At 42.2% G+C, this 19,262-nt stretch overlaps 1 protein-coding gene and 1 pseudogene across 5 annotated transcripts in view; one reads left to right on the top strand and one right to left on the bottom strand.

The window, feature by feature from the left end:
- The window catches only part of C4BPA (complement component 4 binding protein alpha), a 33,420-nt gene extending 24,525 nt beyond the window's left edge, over positions 1-8,895 (top strand). For all 5 annotated transcript variants that reach the window (XM_014591855.2, XM_014591854.2, XM_014591856.2 and 2 more), the window contains exons 10-13: positions 5,258-5,428; positions 7,438-7,613; positions 8,169-8,335; positions 8,850-8,895. In XM_014591855.2, the coding sequence (XP_014447341.1) occupies positions 5,258-5,428; positions 7,438-7,613; positions 8,169-8,335; positions 8,850-8,865 (530 nt within the window). In that variant the 3' untranslated portion in view covers positions 8,866-8,895. The remainder of the gene's footprint in view (positions 1-5,257; positions 5,429-7,437; positions 7,614-8,168; positions 8,336-8,849) is intronic.
- Positions 8,896-14,497: 5,602 nt separating this feature from the next.
- On the bottom strand, positions 14,498-15,582 carry LOC102488890 (14-3-3 protein zeta/delta pseudogene; annotated as a pseudogene).
- Positions 15,583-19,262: the final 3,680 nt, after the last annotated feature.

The following is a 19,262-nucleotide window of genomic DNA, read 5'->3' on the forward strand; positions in this document are numbered from 1 at the left end:
ACTCAAATGATGAACACATTCCTCCCTTTTCCCATTGTGTTAGGTACCCTAACCTACTGATCAGAAACCATACCTCTGCTCCCATCCTGCCTTCTGATCAATTAGAATAACAAAAGTGGCCAAGCATTAGTTGGAGCTTATAAGTGAGTGAGAAAATTCTCCCCTCCCATTTCGCCAACAAGCAAAACTTAAACCTGCAGGTCTTAGAGATTGAAGGTGAGAAATAATTCATCAAGTGGTTCACCTAGAATGATAGCAAGTGGGGCCACTCATGCTTCTATCATTTGGTCCCTAAACCCATGCATTTATTTCACTGGGGACTCAGAGCCATATAAGGGCTAATTTTTGATTCAAAGTGAATGACACCTAGAAAATAGTGTCCAGTCATTGTAAAGTATTGCCTCTCAGCTGGCACTTGAACTGTGTTTTTACTAAGCCACTCCAGTGTTCTAACAGGTCTGTGCATTGCATTGTGTGTGATGCACTATGTGATTTGTGGATTCCATGACTGTGGTCCCAGTACCACACCACTTTTATTTTATTTTTTTTTGGCGTAAGTGGTCACTGAATGTAGTGGTCCCGTGTCAATTGTTCAAATCTTCATATAACAGTGTTGACTGAGGTCCTACAAGCAGAAAAGGAAAATATGTATCTGCAATATTTGTTTATTTCTATGAGAATAAACTACTGTTCCTTCCAGAATGGAAGGAGTCCAATATAGTCCAGTTGCTGCCAAGTGGCTTTGGTGGCCTCAAAGGATATCGTATCAGGGACTTAGCATAATTGCTGGCGGGCTGGACATACAGTGACAACAATTAGCCTTGCTGAGTGCCAGTCTACACTGTTGTGCCCATGTTTAGTCTCCATCCTCACCACCATGGCCACTTTCCACCTCTTTCTCTGTGTCAGCACCAGTGAAGCCAATGTTAGAGGATAGCTGACTTCCTCTCACTGGGACATCCTTTTCTACCTGCCTGCTTAATGCTTCTTCTATTGGGGATGCTTTGGTGCTAACACACAAAAAAGTCTTCCCACTTCTTTTCCACGCCCATATGTCCACTCACCTGCTTTGACCCCAGATTATCTTGTGCTCTATCTTTCAATCTTTCTTCTTTCATGACTCTGAGCAGATAAGTCATTCATTCCATGCCATGAATCCTAATTTAGTCTATACTTAGGCCAGTTTCTTTTTTTTTAAGGTGTGCACCCTATTGCTCTGCTTATTAGGACAATCTCCCCTTACAATTGTCTTAGAAACTTTCTGATTGGGCTGTAATGCAGCTTCCATCCATTTCAGTTTGTACACACATAACAAGGATACCTGTCTGTAGTTCAAGCTCAGACTTTTCTCTGCTCTGTCAGTTGTTTATAAACATATTCCATACGGCCATAAGTGTGAGGTACATGTGCTATAGTGTTGGCATAAGCTGAAAGTGAGCTTCCTGTTTGTGCAGCTTGCTTCTTCCATGTGATCCTGCTCATGCTCAATCCAGATGTGCCACCTCTACCTTGTAAGGGATTGTTGTCTGCCTGACCTTAGAACTTGATGGGTCTGATAGACCCAGCTCATCATGATTGATGTTGGCTACATGGTCACTTGAAAACTCAAGGCTTTGTGTCTATCAGGTCCAAGTAACATGCCAGCAGTTACAGTTCAAAAAGCATATAATTTGAGGCCATCAGTTGGCGTAATGGCTATGTCACTGGACTCCCATGTAGTTGACCACGGTTCGAGTTCCAGAACCGGTGGCTTAAAACTCACACCGGGTGCATGTGTGTGCGTGCCCAAGATCCTGAAAGGAGAATGGAGGAGAAGGGATTGTGGTGTGGCCATCCCCCCTCGGGGGTGATTTCTTGCTTTCTGTCTCTCTGTCTCTCTCTGTCTTTCTGGTGAGCACATGCGCCCTATACCAAAAACTTCTCAAAAAAAAAAAAAGAAAGAAAAAAGAAAAAAGCATATAATTTGTTACTGAAGTGCATGGGCTTGCTTCAAGATCTCTAGGGACTATGGAATGATTGTCCTAGTGACATTCCCATCATTTCTTTCATAGCCATGTTTGATACACTAGTCTCAGCAGGGACTTAAGGCCCAAGCAGCAGGGATAATTTCCCTGCATGCTGGACCTGCTCCAGAGACCTTTTGTAACATGAGCCCCACTCAAACTTGGCAATCTTCTGTGTCACCTAGCCTATGAGTTGGAGCAGTATTCTCAAGTATGGACTATGCAGCCTCCAGAATCTGAAAAGGTATTCTTCATAGTGGGATGTGCGTTTTGCAATAATTTCCCTTTCATTTGGATGAGATATCCTAGTGTTTCCTGAACCCTGGGACTCCAAAAATTATATTTATGTGGCAATCCCTGAATATTTTTCCACTATGCTCTGCAGCATTATCATGTTAGTTACTTCTTGCTCATTTGGTAGAATTAACATGATGTCACTGATATATTGAATCAATATGATGTTCTGTAGATGTCCAGATGGCAAGATCTCATAGTCCAAATATATATTCTTGATTCATACATTCTTAGCTTGTTCTTTGCATAGTTGCAAATGTATGCCCTTAACCCTTCTTTGTGTGTGCAAGATAGTTCTGGTCCTTTTTTCATGATAGGGATGAAAAAGAAGGGCTTTAAAATCAGCAGTCTCATTTTTCTGAAGCCACATTAATTTGCTCTAGCAACGTTCCCACATCTGGTACAGTACTAAAGTGTTGAGTCTTCAGTAGTGTACTGTAACTCTCCCAAATCCCTCTAATTCTTGTAGTAGACAGACTAGTAAATTTAATGGAGATAAGATGGAGGTGACCACCCTGACATCGTCAACTCTTTAAAAGTGGCACTAATTTCCTCCTTTCTTTCCTAGTCCTAAGGATGATATCATTTTGGATTTTTTTTTTTATTTGTTTACTTACTTATGAGAAAGACTGAATTTTGACAAGGTCTCACTATGCCAGTACCCTCCTTCTCAGCCCCTTACCTAGCTAGGGCCACAGGTGCATGTCACCATGCCTGGCCTGTTTAAGTTGGGCCTGGAGCAGAGCCCAGGCCTCCCATGTGGCCTCAGCCTCTAAGGAGTAGAATCTGAGTCTCATGTACCACCACGGCTGAGCCAATTTGGTCTTCTGTTTTCATTTTCAGTTGTTTAATTTTCCTTGGGTAGAGGGTGTGGACAGCATCGGTTGCTTCCACTTGGCCTTCTTGTACACAATAGCTATTACTTCACAGACCAAGGACCCAATATGGAGTTTGCACCAGCCACTGATTTTGTCTTTTCCAATGATACTCTCAAGGATAATGTAAATGGTCTGACAGGGGAAGCCATGATGGTTCCAGGTACCAATGTTAACTCAAACTCTTCGTCTAATAGTCTTGGATTATTGTGCACCTTTTACCAGTGCACAGATACCCTCCTGAATTAGCTGGATCCTCTTGGAGGATTGGGAAACTCACTACTGTGAATAATTTCCAAGACTTTTATTATAGCACCTTCAGTTCCGGGAACTGGCTTTTTCTTCAGACCCAGTGATCTTGGAAACTGGCCCAGGTCTAGAAACTGAGCAAGGGATTATGACTTTTTGTGGGGCCAAATGACATTAGTCTCCTGATCACTCATCCTTCATTTCTTTTGATATGAGCTGAGTAGTGTCCCTGTTGGTTGCTTATCTATTTTCACCCCTAAGAACACCATGGTCTATTAATCTTCATCACTAAGGCACCTCTCGTTGCCTCTCTGTCCTTGCAATTTATTTAAATGGTTGGCTGCATTTATGTAGCTTTTTTTTTTTTTAATTTGCCAGAGGATGTGAGTGGTTGCCAGGAAGAGAGAGAGAGAGAAGAGAGAGAGAGAGAGAGTGAGAATGATCACACTACAGTCCCCTTCTATTTTCCCCTCATTTCAAGATTTCAGGCACGCACTCACACACACACACACACACACACTTGGTGTGTTTTTAAAGTCACTGAGTCTGGGGCTCAAAACATGCAGTCGGCCATATGGGATCCAACTTCCTTAACCACTGCACCACCAGCTATCCCCATCAGTGTAGCCTCTAAGGCACATGAGCACCGCTCTGACTGCCACTGCTGTCAGAGATTTGTGCTTTAATCATCTTTCTAATCATCATCTCTGGTCTTTGATGCTGATGGTTCTCTTGTCAGAGAACGCCTTATGTTCTCGGTATACATTGTATTCTCCAGACCTTCCCATGTAATATAATCACTCGGTGGATTTTCAGCATACCTGGTATATCCACTCCAGCATGACTTCCTTGAGTCATTTAATCTCTTCTACCATTTGCCATGACAATTCAAGCATTTCAGTCTCTTTTACTGGGCCCATCGTTTTCTCCAGGCTTCCAGGAGGCATCCTAATATAGTACTTATAACAGCACTAGTCTAGCAGTGTAGGACTTTGTCTGATATTCTTGATTCTCTCTTTTATTTAACTTTCTCAAGCAATATTTGTGGATACTGAAGCGTCTCCTTTCAGGGTGGTGCTCTGCACCATGTACTACTTATTATTCCAATGTGCACTATTTTAGTTCTTCCTATGAATTTTTTTCTAGGATATTATTATTTTTTTTCTTGTTCGAAGTTTATTTAATTCTCCCATGTGTGAGAGAGAGAGACTCCAAAATGGAATCTTTGGGCTGTGATGCACTCGCAGTCTCATCTGGCCAAGATTATGTCCATATCTGGGGTGTTCAAGAATGTCCCAGGACACAAACCCAAGACTTTTCCCATATAGACCCAATTGTGTTACAACTGCGCCACTCCCTGGACCCTCTAAAATCTGTTAAAGTGCGATAGCTCTTTTCTTAGTGGGGATAGATGGACGACTTTAATTAGAAATCAAGGGCTCAGAGATAGTAGATTGATTAAAAATCTTCATAGCTTCCCCAAAACGCACCTGTCTGCATTTAGCCTGAAACTGATTTGGTGAAACTAGTACAATGTAATATAGAACAGAAAACAACCTTCATGTCAAAAATGGTCCTTGAACAGTGACAAGTTCATTAAATTGCCAATAACATGAAGGAAAACCTAAGAACTTATAACTCAAGGTTTTCTCCTGTTCCTCACAGCCTTAAGTTTACTGGAGAGTAGCACAAATGCATGGATTTGGTCAAGAAATTTTATGGCAGAAAAGATGACGTAAGGACAGGATGAACCCTCTTACACACCACGTGCATTCTGGGATATGCCACTTTACACATTCCACTGGCTCACACTCTCACTTTTCTGTCTCCTTCAAGATTGTGAGTTTCCTCCTACCATTGCCCATGGACATCATCGAGATGTACCTAGATACATATTCGGCACAAAGGAGTATGCATATGAGTGTGATGAAGGATACACTCTGGTCGGAGAATCGAGAATCTCCTGCAGCTCTTCAGTCTGGTCTGCTCTGCCCCCTAAATGTAAAGGTAACTCCAGCTCCCCTTTCAGCTCAGGCAACAGACATGAGAGGATTGAGAGCCAAGTTTCTTCCCTGCCAGAGGCAGTACAAAGACATGATTTGGTTTGATTTAATTTAAATAATCAATATGTGCAATGGTACTCAATGCTAAAACTACACAGAACATATAGGAGCACTAATCTCCACTTCTTCCAGTAACAAAATTAACCTCCTTTTTCTTTTCCATTTTTTTTAATTGCCAGAGAACATGCATGCTAACCAGAGAGAGATAGAAACAGAGAGAGACAAAGAGAGAGAGAGAGGAGAAAAGGACCCCCTCAATGGGGGTCCTCTCTTCCTGTCAGGATTCTGGGCATGCACATGTGCCCAAAGTGTTTTTCAAGCCCTTGGGGCTAGGATTTGAACTACAGTCAGCCATGTGGGATCTGGTGCCCTCTATCACTAAGAGGTCAGCCCCCAAATTTAGCATTCTTGAGACAGCTCCTATTCTGTTTCTTATAAATATTTCCAGAAATATTCTAGAGGCATCACATTTTATATGAATGTACCTGTGACAAAATTTCCATAGAAACTTGCTCTAGAATGACTGTAGGTTCCACAAGATCATCCCAGACACAGTGAAGTGACAGGTATTTTCAACAGGACCTGTTGTATTCAGATCAGCATGAGAATAAGAGGATAATCAATTTTAGCCAAATTAAAAGAGCCATTTATTAAGCCAGCAACTGCAAGAGGACTTGTGTCATTCCAAAACCTTGCAGCTGTAAATCAGGGGGAGGAAGGTTTATAAAGGCAAAAATCACAAAGGAAAAAACTAGACATCTAAGAAAATACAGGCCTTGAGTTGTGTGAAAGCAGCTAATAAAAGCCAAAAAAGCGAGTTATCAGGAAGGACAGTTATAATTGGCTGGATAGCTATAATTGGCTGTATCCACTGGTGATAAATGGCACATCTGCTGGTGACAAATATTTGGTTAGGCGGACATGGATGGGTGGCATGTTCATCTACTGGTGATAAGCATTCAGTGGGAAATTTTAGGAGGCACATGTGGGTCAGGTTACAGGGAAAGGGAAATGGCAGCAGAGTCATATTCAAAATGGAGGTGCTCATGCTTCAGGACTGGAGCAGGACACCACCTGCAGTAATACAGGTATGAATATAAGAGAGGGACTCTTCGTTTGTCGATCTGTGGTGGGAACAGGAAGAGTCAAGATCAAGTCTGAGCTTTCCATATGTACAGCTTTAGTATCACGTCACTAACAGCATCTCAGAATTTACTGGCCACCACTGTCTCCAATACAAACATGAGAACAATAGGCAAGAGGAAAAATTTTATACCCAGATTTTTCAGAGATCAAGATAGTGAGGGATAGTTACCTTGTTAGCAGAGAGTCTGAGTCACATAGATTTATTTATGTCCTGTCACTTTACTTAAAACTTAATGACTTTGGGCAACTTTCCTAATCTCTCTGCATCTCAACTTTCTCCTAGATAAAATGGAATAAGAAGAGTACTCACTTCCTAGGGTTATTGTGAGACTTAAACAAGATAGTCACCTCAAGTGATTAGCTTAACCCTGATAAGTACTCCTCCTCAATAAAAATGTTTCCTACTATTATCATTACCAAAATAACGTTTTTAAAAACAGAACAAGTAGAAACACCAAAATGCAGTTCATTCTTATTATCTTAGACTCTTACCATGCCTTTATTTTTATTTATTTATTCAGGCTTTTGTTATGGGGCATGTGCACTCTCTGGTAAGAGACAAAGAGAGAGAAAGTGAGAAATCAGTCCCCATGGGGATGTCCATGTTGCGATCCCTTCTTCTCCATTCTCTTCTCAAGATTTTTGGGCATGCATGCACATATGTCCCGCCTGATTTTCAAGTCACTAGATCTGGGACTTAAACCATGGCCATCCATGTGGGAATCCAGAGCCTTAACCACCATGCCACCTGCGGAACCACCTTTTTATTCATTTAACAGACTACTTAAAAATATGTTTCTTTTATAGCTATATGTCATAAACCAGAGATAGAAAATGGAAAGCCATCTGTGGATAAGAACCAATATGTTGAATCTGAAAACATCACTGTTGAGTGTAACTCTGGTTATGATGTGGTTGGTTCTCAAAGTATCACTTGCTCAGAGGACAGAACCTGGTATCCAGAGGTGCCCAAGTGTGAGTGGGTAAGTGGCACAATTCAAGGAATTCTATGCTGTCAAACCCAACAAATGGTGGCCAGCCCCAAAGCTCTGTCCCAGCCAGCATGTAAAATTTGAGTTTTCAGGATTCATTCCTGAGTTACTTAGAGCAACTTTTTCTTTATCTTGTCTGGAAGAACTCTGATGAGTTGGGGTGGCAAGTTCTCCAGTTCTCACTTGAGGACAGGAAAAACTAAAACTGAACTCTCAGAGAGCTGGGTTCTATGACCCTGGGAACACCAATTCCTAACTTGGCTTTCTCTCCACTGTGTAATGTACTGTTGTTCTACTCCTGGATGGTCAACAGAAATAGCCTATTTGCACGGAGGCCTTCTGGGCAGCTGTCTCAGACCAGATCTATGTTCCTCTGAGGCACACTATGGTAGGGCCCGAGTGATTTCTGGTTTTCTCTCCTCAACCACCTGTCTGAGGTTGGTCCTGGTCCCGATCCTGTAGTCTTGCCACTGTCAGGATGCATCCTCCTTCGGGACTCAGAGAGAAGCCTCTTAGCGACACTCCCCACCTCTCTCTTTTATTCAGGTGTTCCCTGAAGGCTGTGAGCAAGTCCTCGCAGGCAGAAAGCTGATGCAGTGTCTCCCAAACCCAGAGGATGTGAAAATGGCCCTGGAGGTGTACAAGCTGTCTCTGGAGATTGAACGACTAGAACAAGAAAGAGGCATGGCAAGAGAAACCAGGCCCACTCTGGAGTCAGTACCACAGTCTTTCTTCAGGGAGTGGGGAAAAGATGTCTTGCTATCTTAAATTCTGTTTGATTACTCTGTCCTCACTTTGGTACCAGTATTCATGACACTAAATATCTAGGAAGGATAATTTGTCAGAGTTCAGTGCTTTTTTTTTGGAGAGGTTTTTGTTATAGGGCGCGTGTGCTCGCCAGACAGACAGAGAGAGAGACATAGAGACAGAAAGCGAGAAATCACCCCCCAGGGGGGATGGCCACACCGCAATCCCTTCTCCTCCATTCTCCTCTCGGGATCTTGGGCACACACGCACACGCGCCCGGCATGAGTTTTAAGCCACCGGGTCCAGGACGCGAACCGTGGTCGACCACGTGGGAGTCCAGCGACATAGCCATTACGCTAACTGCTGGTTCCCTCAGAGTTCAGTGCTTTAAAATTGTGGGATTATTGATCATTTTGTGGCTCATTTTTTTGCCTTTTCAGCACTTTTTTAAATTAAAAATTTGTATTCTGGGGTCAACAGGTGGCATGAAGATTAACATGGCTGGATCTCACATGGCTGACTCTGCAGTTTGAGTCCTGGACCTGGTGGCTTGAAAATCACACTGAGCTTGTGTGCATGCGTGCCCAAAATCCCGAAAAGAGAATGGGTATGGACTGTGGCACAGCCATCCCCCCGAGGGGTGATTTCTCACTTTCTTTCTCTCTGTCTCTCTCCCATCTCTGGTGAGTGCATGTACCCTATAGCAAAAACTAAAAATAAAATAAAATACAATTTGCATATCTGTAACTATTTTTGTCTCTGTGGTCACTAAAATATCCCATTACAGGCAGGTGGCATGGTGGTTGAGGTGTTGGACTCCCACATGGCTGACCTCAGTTCAAGTCCCTGACCAGGTGGCTTGGTTTCTCACTTTCCCTTTCTCTTTCTCCGTGTCTCTGGTCAAATAAAATAATAACAAAATAATTCTTTTTAAAAATCCCATTATATGAAATTAATCCTTTTATTGTACTGTCTGAGCCACAAAAACACATGCTTAGAACCACATTGTACCTGTCCCTGCTCTGTATTTCCTCCACGGTTCTATGTTACTCAGGTCCCCAGTGTCCAGGTTAAATGGCAACACACCCCAAAGGCTGGTCCCTGACTGAGAGGAGTTGAACTTTCTCTAAACTCTTATGCATGGTCTCTTAGTCTCCTGCACTCACGCCACTTCTCACCTATTGTCTTCCATAAGGGGTTTTATGTTTGCCTCTGACCTCTTCACTCCAAGCCCACAGAGGGACTCTGAAGACTGAAGAATGTGAAACCCACACTCCAGCCACCTGCGTATCCCCAAGTCTCCCTCTGATTTGGTAACCATCTTCCTGATGGCTAGGTTAAAGTGTCTTGAGCTAATGTCTATACATGAAGAGAAACCTTGTACTCATCACCTCTATGTCTCCTGCATTCTTTAGGTTTTTATCCTTCTAGCCATCACTTTCCACAACACCTCCTTCTTCTCCTGTCTCTTTCTTACTCATCTCAGTCCTTCGGGTTGTGTCTTCTTGTGTTTTTATGCAGAGCTCCATGGGAAAAAGCACCCTCTTTGATTTGACTTGGTTTGAATTTTGTTTAACATACTCCATGGAGATAATTTTGTACAGCAGACTTTCACTGAACTGTAGATAAACAGAGGAGCTGGGACTGTTAGAGACAACCCCTTAACATGCAAGGTATCTGTCCATGATCATAAAAACCACCACCTACTAGGCTACTAGTTTGATGTTTCTTTTTGGATTGACCCTGAGACAAGGACTGATGGGCAGCTAGTACTCTTCAGAGGTGGTCCTGAGCAAGCCCTGTGAGGAGGTGGGTGGTAAGATAGGGAAAGCAGTAGGACTAAAAAGGGACCATCAGAGGGAGGTTGGGGCTAATGCTAATGAACTCAGTCATGCTAACAGCCCTCTTCCAGTGTGGGACTTAGCGCTGAGCTTATCCCTACAAGTAAGGGCCTTGATATTTACCCACCAGTTCCCTTCTCCTGTGGGTCCAGCAAGTTGACTCCCAGGTACGAGAGATCCACATTTTGAGCCATTCAAGCTGACTCTCAAGGATAGGGATCACCATCAGGCAGAGAGACACTATGACCAATGGCACCTCAGCTCCTCTGTTTATCTACAGTTCAGTGAAAGTCTGCTGTACAGAGAGACACTATGACCAGTGGGGCTATTTGCAGTGACCTACGAGGTAGGCCAAGGGCCTTCAACTGTCACCTCTCCTACATGGACCTGTTGACAGGCCTTTCTAGTTTACCATTGCATCCCTATCCAGCTCTCATTTCCCCTGGTCAGCTCCCTGGATTCTGGTGTTGTGCTTTGCCTTTAACACAATCCCTGTCACATTTTTAGACTGAGCTGTTAATTTTCCATCTCCCATTGGGTTCTGCCTGTCTGATGTCTTTCATTATCTAAATTCTCACAAATCAGATATTTGCCAATATTGTCTGCAAAACAACTAAAACTGACCAAGAAGAAAAGTACGCCATAACAAATATGATTCCCCTCCTTTTGGTTCCAGGCATGAGGACATATCATGGGCCCCCAAGGTGTCTCAGAAATTCTGTGACTAGGAGGACATCTTCTGCTCTTATTGTGTAAATACCTTGGTCATTATAACTACCATCTCCTCCACATTACTCATGAAAATGTGATCCAAGGAGGTAGAACATGGGTGAACCCAGCAGACTTAGAAAAGTCGTATTAGAAGAATTCACATGAGAAGAACTTGTTGCTCAGTGATGGTTTGAGAGAAAGAAAGGAAGCCTGGGAATTTTAAAGCAAAAATCAAAAATAAATGTTAGGACCTTGAAGTTTCATTAAATGTATTTGATTAGGGGATTAGGCCCAGATATTTGTATTTTTAACCGGCACAAGAATTTTTTTTTCTCTATCACACTTTTATTTGAACATACTATTTGGGACAACTGTTCAAAAGGGCTGTTATTTCTCAATTTAATCTGAGATCATAACAAGACAGGAAACAAAACAGCATCGGGGATTTCAGTTTCTCACCCTTATCATTGAGACTCACTGCCTCCCATCATCAATATTTATTGAGCATTTAGTGTGCTAGGCACAACAGCACATACAGAGAACATCGTCCCTGCTCTTGAGGAGCTTACCTTCTAAAAGGAAAAAAATACAACTCTTTTAAAATGGCATTTTTGCTTGGTGTTTTCTGCAAAGTACTGAGGAAATATTTTGTAGGGTGAGCTTTGGGGATAACTTAGCCCCATCATTATTTAGAGAATAGGGGGAGAGGAAGGATTTAAAGCAGACAATGGCAGGTCATTCAAGATAGGTAGGGCTTACAATCTCAACAACTAAGGAGAGATTTGCTGCAGTACATAGGATGAGGGAAATAGTTTGTGGGATGTGGGACCAGCAGGTGGCATGGCGTTAAGGTGCTGGACACTCCCACATGTTGACCATGGTTTGAGTCCCGAACCTGGTAGCTTGCTTTCTCACTTTCTCTCTCTTTCTCTTTCTCTCTCTGTGTGTGTGTGTGTCTGGTCAAATTAAAATAAATGAATGAATAAATTAAATGATGAATAATTATTTTTTTTATGATGAATAATTATTAAAAAAATAGTTTGTGGGATGCAAGCAAAGGAAGCAGGGTATCTTAGACATTGAGTGGAGCCAGAAAATTCATGCGGCCTTTTTCTGAGTGTATGGCCACCCAGTGGGAATGGTTGGTGACAAGACAGAAGGCTTAAAAAGGAAGGTGATCTTGTGATGAATAGAAAGAATAAAAGATCAAAATTGAAGGCAGGCTATAAGAGTATCAAGAAATTCTTGGGGACCAGCTGTTGGCGTAATGGCTATGTCACTAGACTCCCATGTAGTCGACCGCGGTTTGCGTCCTGGACCCGGTGGCTTAAAACACACGCCGGGCGTGTGTGCGTGTGTGCCCAAGATTCCGAGAAGAGAATGGAGGAGAAGGGATTGCGGCGTGACCATCCTCCCTGTGGGGGTGATTTCTCGCTTTCTGTCTCTATGTCTCTCTCTGTCTGTCTGGAGAGTGCACAGGCCTTATAGTGAAAACTTCTCAAAAAAAAAAAAAAAAGAAAGAAAGAAAGAAAGAAAGAAATTCTTAAAAATAAAAGTGAAACACAGAACTTACATTTAATGCTACCCAGGGTCATGATGGGTCAAGAATTCTGTGGCTTCCTAAGTTAGAAAATGCCATTTAGCAAAATTTTAAATGGAATAACACATTTTTTTCCAGTCAATCTTTCCTTCCCCCAGAAAAACTAGCGATTCAATTTTTTTGCGGGGAGAAGGGAGAAAGAGGGAAATATGGGACATGGTGGGAATAGTAGTTATATTATTAGTATCGTTGTTATGATAAACTTTGCATTTAAACCTTATAAAAGCCCACTAGTTGCCAAGAGGAAATAAGGAATAAATTTCCAAAAGTGTACAATTTCATTTAGAGAAGGTTTTTTTTTTTGTTTGTTTGTTTTTTTTTTTTGAGAGGTTTTTGCTATAGGGCACATGTGTTCACCAGAAAGACAGTCAGAAAGCGAGAAATCACCCCCCCCGCCCCCTTGAGGGATGACCACACCACAATCCCTTCTCCATTCTCCTCTTGAGATCTTGGGCACGCACTCACACACGCCTGGCATGAGTTTAAGCCATCGGGTCCAGGACTCAAACTGCGGTTGACTACATAGGAGTCCTGCAACATAGCCATTACGCTAACTGTTGGTCCCTTCATTTAGATAAGTTTTAAAACCGAAAGACTAATTTACATGAAAAGCTGTAGAGAAAGTAGTTGAGAAGTACATTCTTAAAACTTTTATTCCGCTTACGTGAACTTAATATATGTGTTCTTAACAATTATGCTTAGAGGGAACCAGCAGTTAGCGTAATGGCTATGTCGCTGGACTCCCACGTAGTCAACCGCGGTTTGCATCCTGCACCTGGTGGCTTAAAACTCACACCGGGCGCGTGTGCGTGCGTGCCCAAGATCCTGAGAGAAGAATGGAGGAGAAGGGATTGCAGCGTGACCATCCCCCTGGGGGTGATTTTTTGCTTTTTGTCTCTCTGTCTCTCTCTGTCTGTCTGGCGAGCGCACACGCCCTATTGCAAAATCCTCTCCAAAAACAAACAAACAAACAAACAAATAAACACGCTTAGATTGTTTGTGAAAATTTCTTAAGACATTAGACAAAGTTAGCCATCATCTCCAGTTATTTCCCTGGTGACTCTTTTATAACACATGCAAATATCCTAGAGAAAAATCACAAACAGCAAAAAACCCTAATAAAATTAAATACATGGGTTTTTTTGTTTTACTGCTATGCTTGAAATACATGAAACAATGGATATCCAGCAATTCATTTTTACTGCATCTTTACTTTTGCATTTGTTCTTAGATTACCTAAAACATTTAAATACAAATAAAATGAGTGTAGCAAAAATATTGAAAAAAAAAAACAGCAGGTAACTTTACAAATAATGGAATATGAACCGTTTCTGCCCTTATCCAGAGTAAATTGGGTCACCACTTTGTCTAAAGGAACACTTCTCAGCTGTAATTAAAGGTGTTGGGGCTGGCAGGTGGCATGGTGGTTAAGGTGTTGGACTCCCACACAGCCAACCATGGTTCAAGTTCCAGGTAGCTTACCTTCTCACTCTTCCTATCTCTTTGTCACTCTCTGGTCAAAATTGAAGAATAATAATAAATAAAATTTTAAAAAAGGTATGCACATTGACATTGAGAATTCCACAGACACGCGTGGCTCGGCATGCAGTAGCTGAGATGTTTGTTTCCATCACAGCCTTCTAAGTGCTCCAAACCTGGAAGTACCCACAATAACTACACCTGTGACCAGAACCAACTGTCTGTTTTATTCCCCACCAGGACAAACCAGTATTAGGCAGTTTTCTTTGGTTAGATAAGCAAGCAGTTTTAACACCGGCCCTTGTGAAGCCACAATGTATCTAGAGTACTCTTCCAAACCTCTTTAACTTAGATAAAAATTCAACATCCCCAAATTGACCACCTCAAGATGAAAACAGATAATGCCCTAAATGTTAACTGGCTCTGCCTTTCTAATATTGAATGTAAAAACCTCATGGGAAATACAGAAATTCCAATAGAAGTAACATAAACCTATCATAAATTGAAACAATAAACTATTTGTGGGACAGCATGGGTGACAAATGGTCTACTGTGTACATTTTAGAATGAAGCAGACAAAAATTGGAAGGCCCGTTAATTTTCCCCTCCTTCTGTTTTAGCTTCATCTCTTTGGGTATCTGATGTCTACAACGTCAAATCGTCTCTCAGTAGCTGCATTATTAGTGAGCTGTTTCTGTATGACTTCTCACTTCATGAATTACGTTCAGCAATGGCTTCATCAAAAGCTGTCTTTGCAAGAGAGTGGGCCTTCTCTGGGGAGTTCGGAATCTCATAATAGAACACAGAGTTTAGGGCCAGACCCAATCTGATAGGATGTGTGGATTGCATTTCCTTTTTGTTGATTTCAAAAGTTTCTTGGTCTGCTTGTTGTGACAGGTCCACAATCCCTTTTTTATGAGCAGCAGCCTCAGCCAAGTAACAGTAGTAGTCACCTTTCGTCTTCACGAAGACTTTACTCTCTGCTTGTGGAGTATTGGGGATCAAGAACTTTTCCAAAAGAGACAGTACATCATAATCACTGCAGATACCTCTTAGCTTGGCCTCTGTATTCTTGAGCCATCTGCTGTTTTTTCTCAGCATCCTCCGTCTTCAGCTTAATACTTGAGACAATCCTCCAAGATGACCTACCGGCTCCTACAACATTTTTATAAACAACTGAGAGAGGATTCCTCTCCTCATTGGATAATTCAGCTCCTTGCTCAGTTACAGACTTCATGCAGGCTCCCATGTCAGGGTATCGCTCAGCCTGCTCGGTCAGTTTGGCCTACCGCACCAGCTCACTTTTATCCACAACTGAATGTTCTGGCAGGAAGGCCAGGCCGGGACTCTGACCGGCTCCCTGCCAAGCCGCCTGGGGGTGGGAGTGCTGGTGCGAGGACAGCACAAGCATTTTGGCAATATGCCTCACTCAAGGTGACAGTCTCTCCCTGGGGACAGCCCACATCTATTGATTGGTCCATACAGTGATGCAGAAGCTCGGCTCCCTTTACTCAATCCTGGCCATCTGTGAGGGGCTACCCCAGCTTTAGATGTGTCACGTGGATCCTCTGAAGCCTCTGAGGCAGCTTCCCAGTTCAGCATTTTTCCCTACTTAATCCTCCTGTTCCCCTCATTCCTCCCTTATGGGTAAGATTCCAGACAGGATTCCTCAATAAAGGATCTGAATGCAAACTTTCATCTCAGAGCCTCTTTCCCAGGGAACCTAACCTTAAAATATTTATAGCATTTGTATTTATTTTCTCTCTCTCTCTCTTTTAAAGTTTGTTTATGTTTTGTGGTTCTGCACTAGAGGGAGAGAGGGAGAGAGAGAGAGAGAGAGAGAGAGAAAGGGAGAGAGGAGAAGTAACCCTTGGCAGGATTTCATCATGCCATCATGCCAACATTCCCTTTCCCAGCCCTCTAACATCTCAGGACCTTGGGTACCCTTGCTTGTGCCTGACATGTTTTCAAGTTGATCTGGGGATCCAAACTGTGGTCAGCCACATGGCTTCCAGCACTGCAGTTCAGTTTGCTACCAACTAGACCATAGGCTGAGCCAATATTTCTTCTCTTTGGATTTATGTGTTCCTTATTCATGTTTTTAGATGATACACACACACACACACACACACACACACACATATATATATATAATTGATAGATAGATGTTTGATAGATCTATATATACATAGGTTTTATGTCCTTACTAGAGAGACAGAGAAGAGAGAGAGGAGAAGTGAGAAATCACCCCCCAAGGAGGATGGTCATGCTGTAATCCCTCGTCCTCTGTCTCCTCTTGGGATTTGGGGCATGCATTCACACACACTGAGCGTAATTTTCAAGCTGCTGGGTCTGGAACTGAAACAGTCAGCCATGTGGGATCCAGTATCTTAAACTCCATGTCACCTGCTGGCCCCAGTATTTATATTCTTTGAAATATTTTGAAATAATTTTTTATATTTAAGACATTGAATCTTAATTGTTACATGTAGTGACTTTTAAATATCTTTAATTATATTTTCTATTTATTTAATGGTTTTTTATATATAAATTATTTGAAAAATTTAGTCAAATTAAACTTTTTTCCCTTTAATTATTTCTACCTTTGAGGGAAATTTTAAATGTTAAGGACACTGGATCCCACATGGCTGACTGCACAGTTTGAGTCCCAGATCTGGAGCCTTGAGAAACACACTGGATGTGTGTATGCATCCCCAAAATCCTGAAAGGAGAGAGATTATTATTGTGATAAAAAGAATGGATGGAGAGGATAATCTTCAGTTTTCAAGTATAATTTGAATTCAATATTTCTCTCCCCTAAACATTCTATACTCTTGATTTTTTTCTGTGTATCCTAAGATGCTCACAAATAGATTTTCAAGGCCAACCCCATGGTGCAGCGGCTAAGCACAGTGCCTCAGTGTTGGATCCCACATGCCTGATCACAGTTCAAGTCCCAGCCCCAAGGGCTTGAGGAACACATTGGGCGTGTGAGCATGTATGCCCCAAATCCTAGCAGGATGGAGGAATGGAGAAGGGAGGATGGGGGTGGGACCACACTCTGCTGGGTGATGTGCTGACTCTCTCTCTGGTGAGTATAGGCACACTCTGGCAATTAAAAAGGAGGGAGAAGAGAGAGAGAGAGGCCAGTAGGTGGTACAGTGGTTACAACACTGGGTTCCCACAAGGCCAACCACAGTTTGAGTCCTGGACCCAGCAGCTTGAAAATCACACCAGGTGTGTGTGTGTGTGTGCATGCCCAAAATCCCAGAAAGAGGATGTAGGAGAAAGGATTCTAAGCCTATTTTTGCCCTTTATAAAAAAACAACAAGTGCCTATTTTTCCTCCACTTTTTTTGCCATCAGTAATTTAGAATTTCTGCACTGAAAACATCATAGCGACCATTCTAACTGCAAACCCTTCTTTATGCGTACACGAAGACTATAACTTGAATAGCCAAGTCTTGTGACTGAACCACATGGTTTTTGGTGGATCAATGGGGATTTGGTCTCCTGATAGAGAAGGTAATCTAATTTGTGTAAACTGCAGTATATTCAGAGGGTTGCAGGCATGTTCCCCTAACAGGCTCAGGGTCCCACATAAGAAACCTGTTGGACCCACCGACAGTGAACAGTTCCTGAGTTGGGGGGTGAGGATTAAAGAAAGACAAGAAGACAGGATAGAAACGGGAGGACTGCCAGTCAATACTGGTCAGCCCCGAGTGTACTTTATTGCTAGTATTTCTGTACAACCATCTGGCTTTCTTGGCGAGGGACTTTGTGCAAGGATTGTTTGAAACATCTTTTCCCATAACAAGTTTCAGGACATTCTACCCATAGCAATCCAGCCGCCCAAGGCCATGTCTGGATGATGATCCTGGCCATAATCTGGTGGTCTCGTCCTGCACATTTCTCACATCTCCTTCTTGGCTCCCCACAGAAACCTTGTAATTTGAGTCCATTAAATGAAAAATTGTTTGATATAGTGGAAAGAACTTGGGATTTGAATCAGATATGGGGTCAGACTCTGACTTGGTTACCGATGAGAACGATTTGAGGCATTCAAACTTTCCGAATGAGTTTCTTCATCTGTAAAGTGTGGCTGATGATACTTATCTTATAATTTCACTTTAAGACATCTAGCACAATGATTAACATAAAAGTTCAGAGCATAATTAATAAACAACTGTTATTTTTAAATAATTATTTATTCAATTTTGTTTATTTACTATTATTATTATCAATAATTTGAGCAGAGAGATTCAGAAACAGAAAGTGAAAAAGCAAGCTGCCAGGTCCAGGATTCAAACCACGATTGGCCATGTGGGAGTCTAATACCTTAACCATCATGCCACCTGGTGGCCTTAGCAACTGCTGTTTTTTAAAAATGATAGTTATTGGCAGAGGAGGCCAGGCCTTCATAAGAAGGTTCCATATGGCTCCAGTGAACTAGGTATTTCAGGGAATGAAGATTTTCTACTGGTAATTCAGCCTCCAGCAAATGAGCTAGTGGCAGATGAGGCCAGGCCTTCAGAAGAAGGTTCCACATGGCTCCAGCGAACTAGGCAGAAGAAGCCGGGCCTTCAGAAGAAGGTTCTACATGGCTCCAGCGAACTAGGTATTTCAGGGAATGAAGATTTGCTACTGATAATTCAGCCTCCAGCAAACGAGCTACCGACTGAACTTCAAGAATTTGAAAGAAACACACCATCCATCAGATGACAAGAAATCACCGCCGGATCACAAGAAATATGGGAAAACAAGAAAATACCTCTCCTCCAAGGGAAAAGAGTAACTCTTCTTCATTCACAAGCAGTTTGGTGAAAATCATGGAAATGTCTGATAAGGAATTTAGAGCATTCATAATGTCGAAGCTAACAGAGATGGAAGAGAAGAGAGATAATGAACTGCTAAAGAGAAAGGAGAAAGAAGTTGACGAGTTCCAGGAGATGAGGAAATTCTTGCAAGACCTAAAAGAGGAATTACACACTTTACAAAAGACTCAAACAGAACTGTTAGAGATGAAGTCTATAATACAGGAAGTCAAAATCTCCCTTGAAAATATTAAAAGCAGACTAGATCATTCAGAAAATAGAATCTCAGATGTAGAAGAGAAAATGGCTGGCCTAGAAAAAATCCACCACGAAGACAGAGAAAATGGCCCAAAAATTTGAGAATAATATACGAGAAGGACTAGATACCATTGAACGTCCAAACATCCGGATACTTGGCATTCCAGAAGGTGAAGAGACTCGTAAAGGCA

The sequence above is a fragment of the Tupaia chinensis genome, unplaced genomic scaffold, assembly GCF_000334495.1.
Source record: "Tupaia chinensis unplaced genomic scaffold, TupChi_1.0 Scaffold000627_1, whole genome shotgun sequence".
NCBI classification, from domain to species: Eukaryota; Metazoa; Chordata; class Mammalia; order Scandentia; family Tupaiidae; genus Tupaia; species Tupaia belangeri.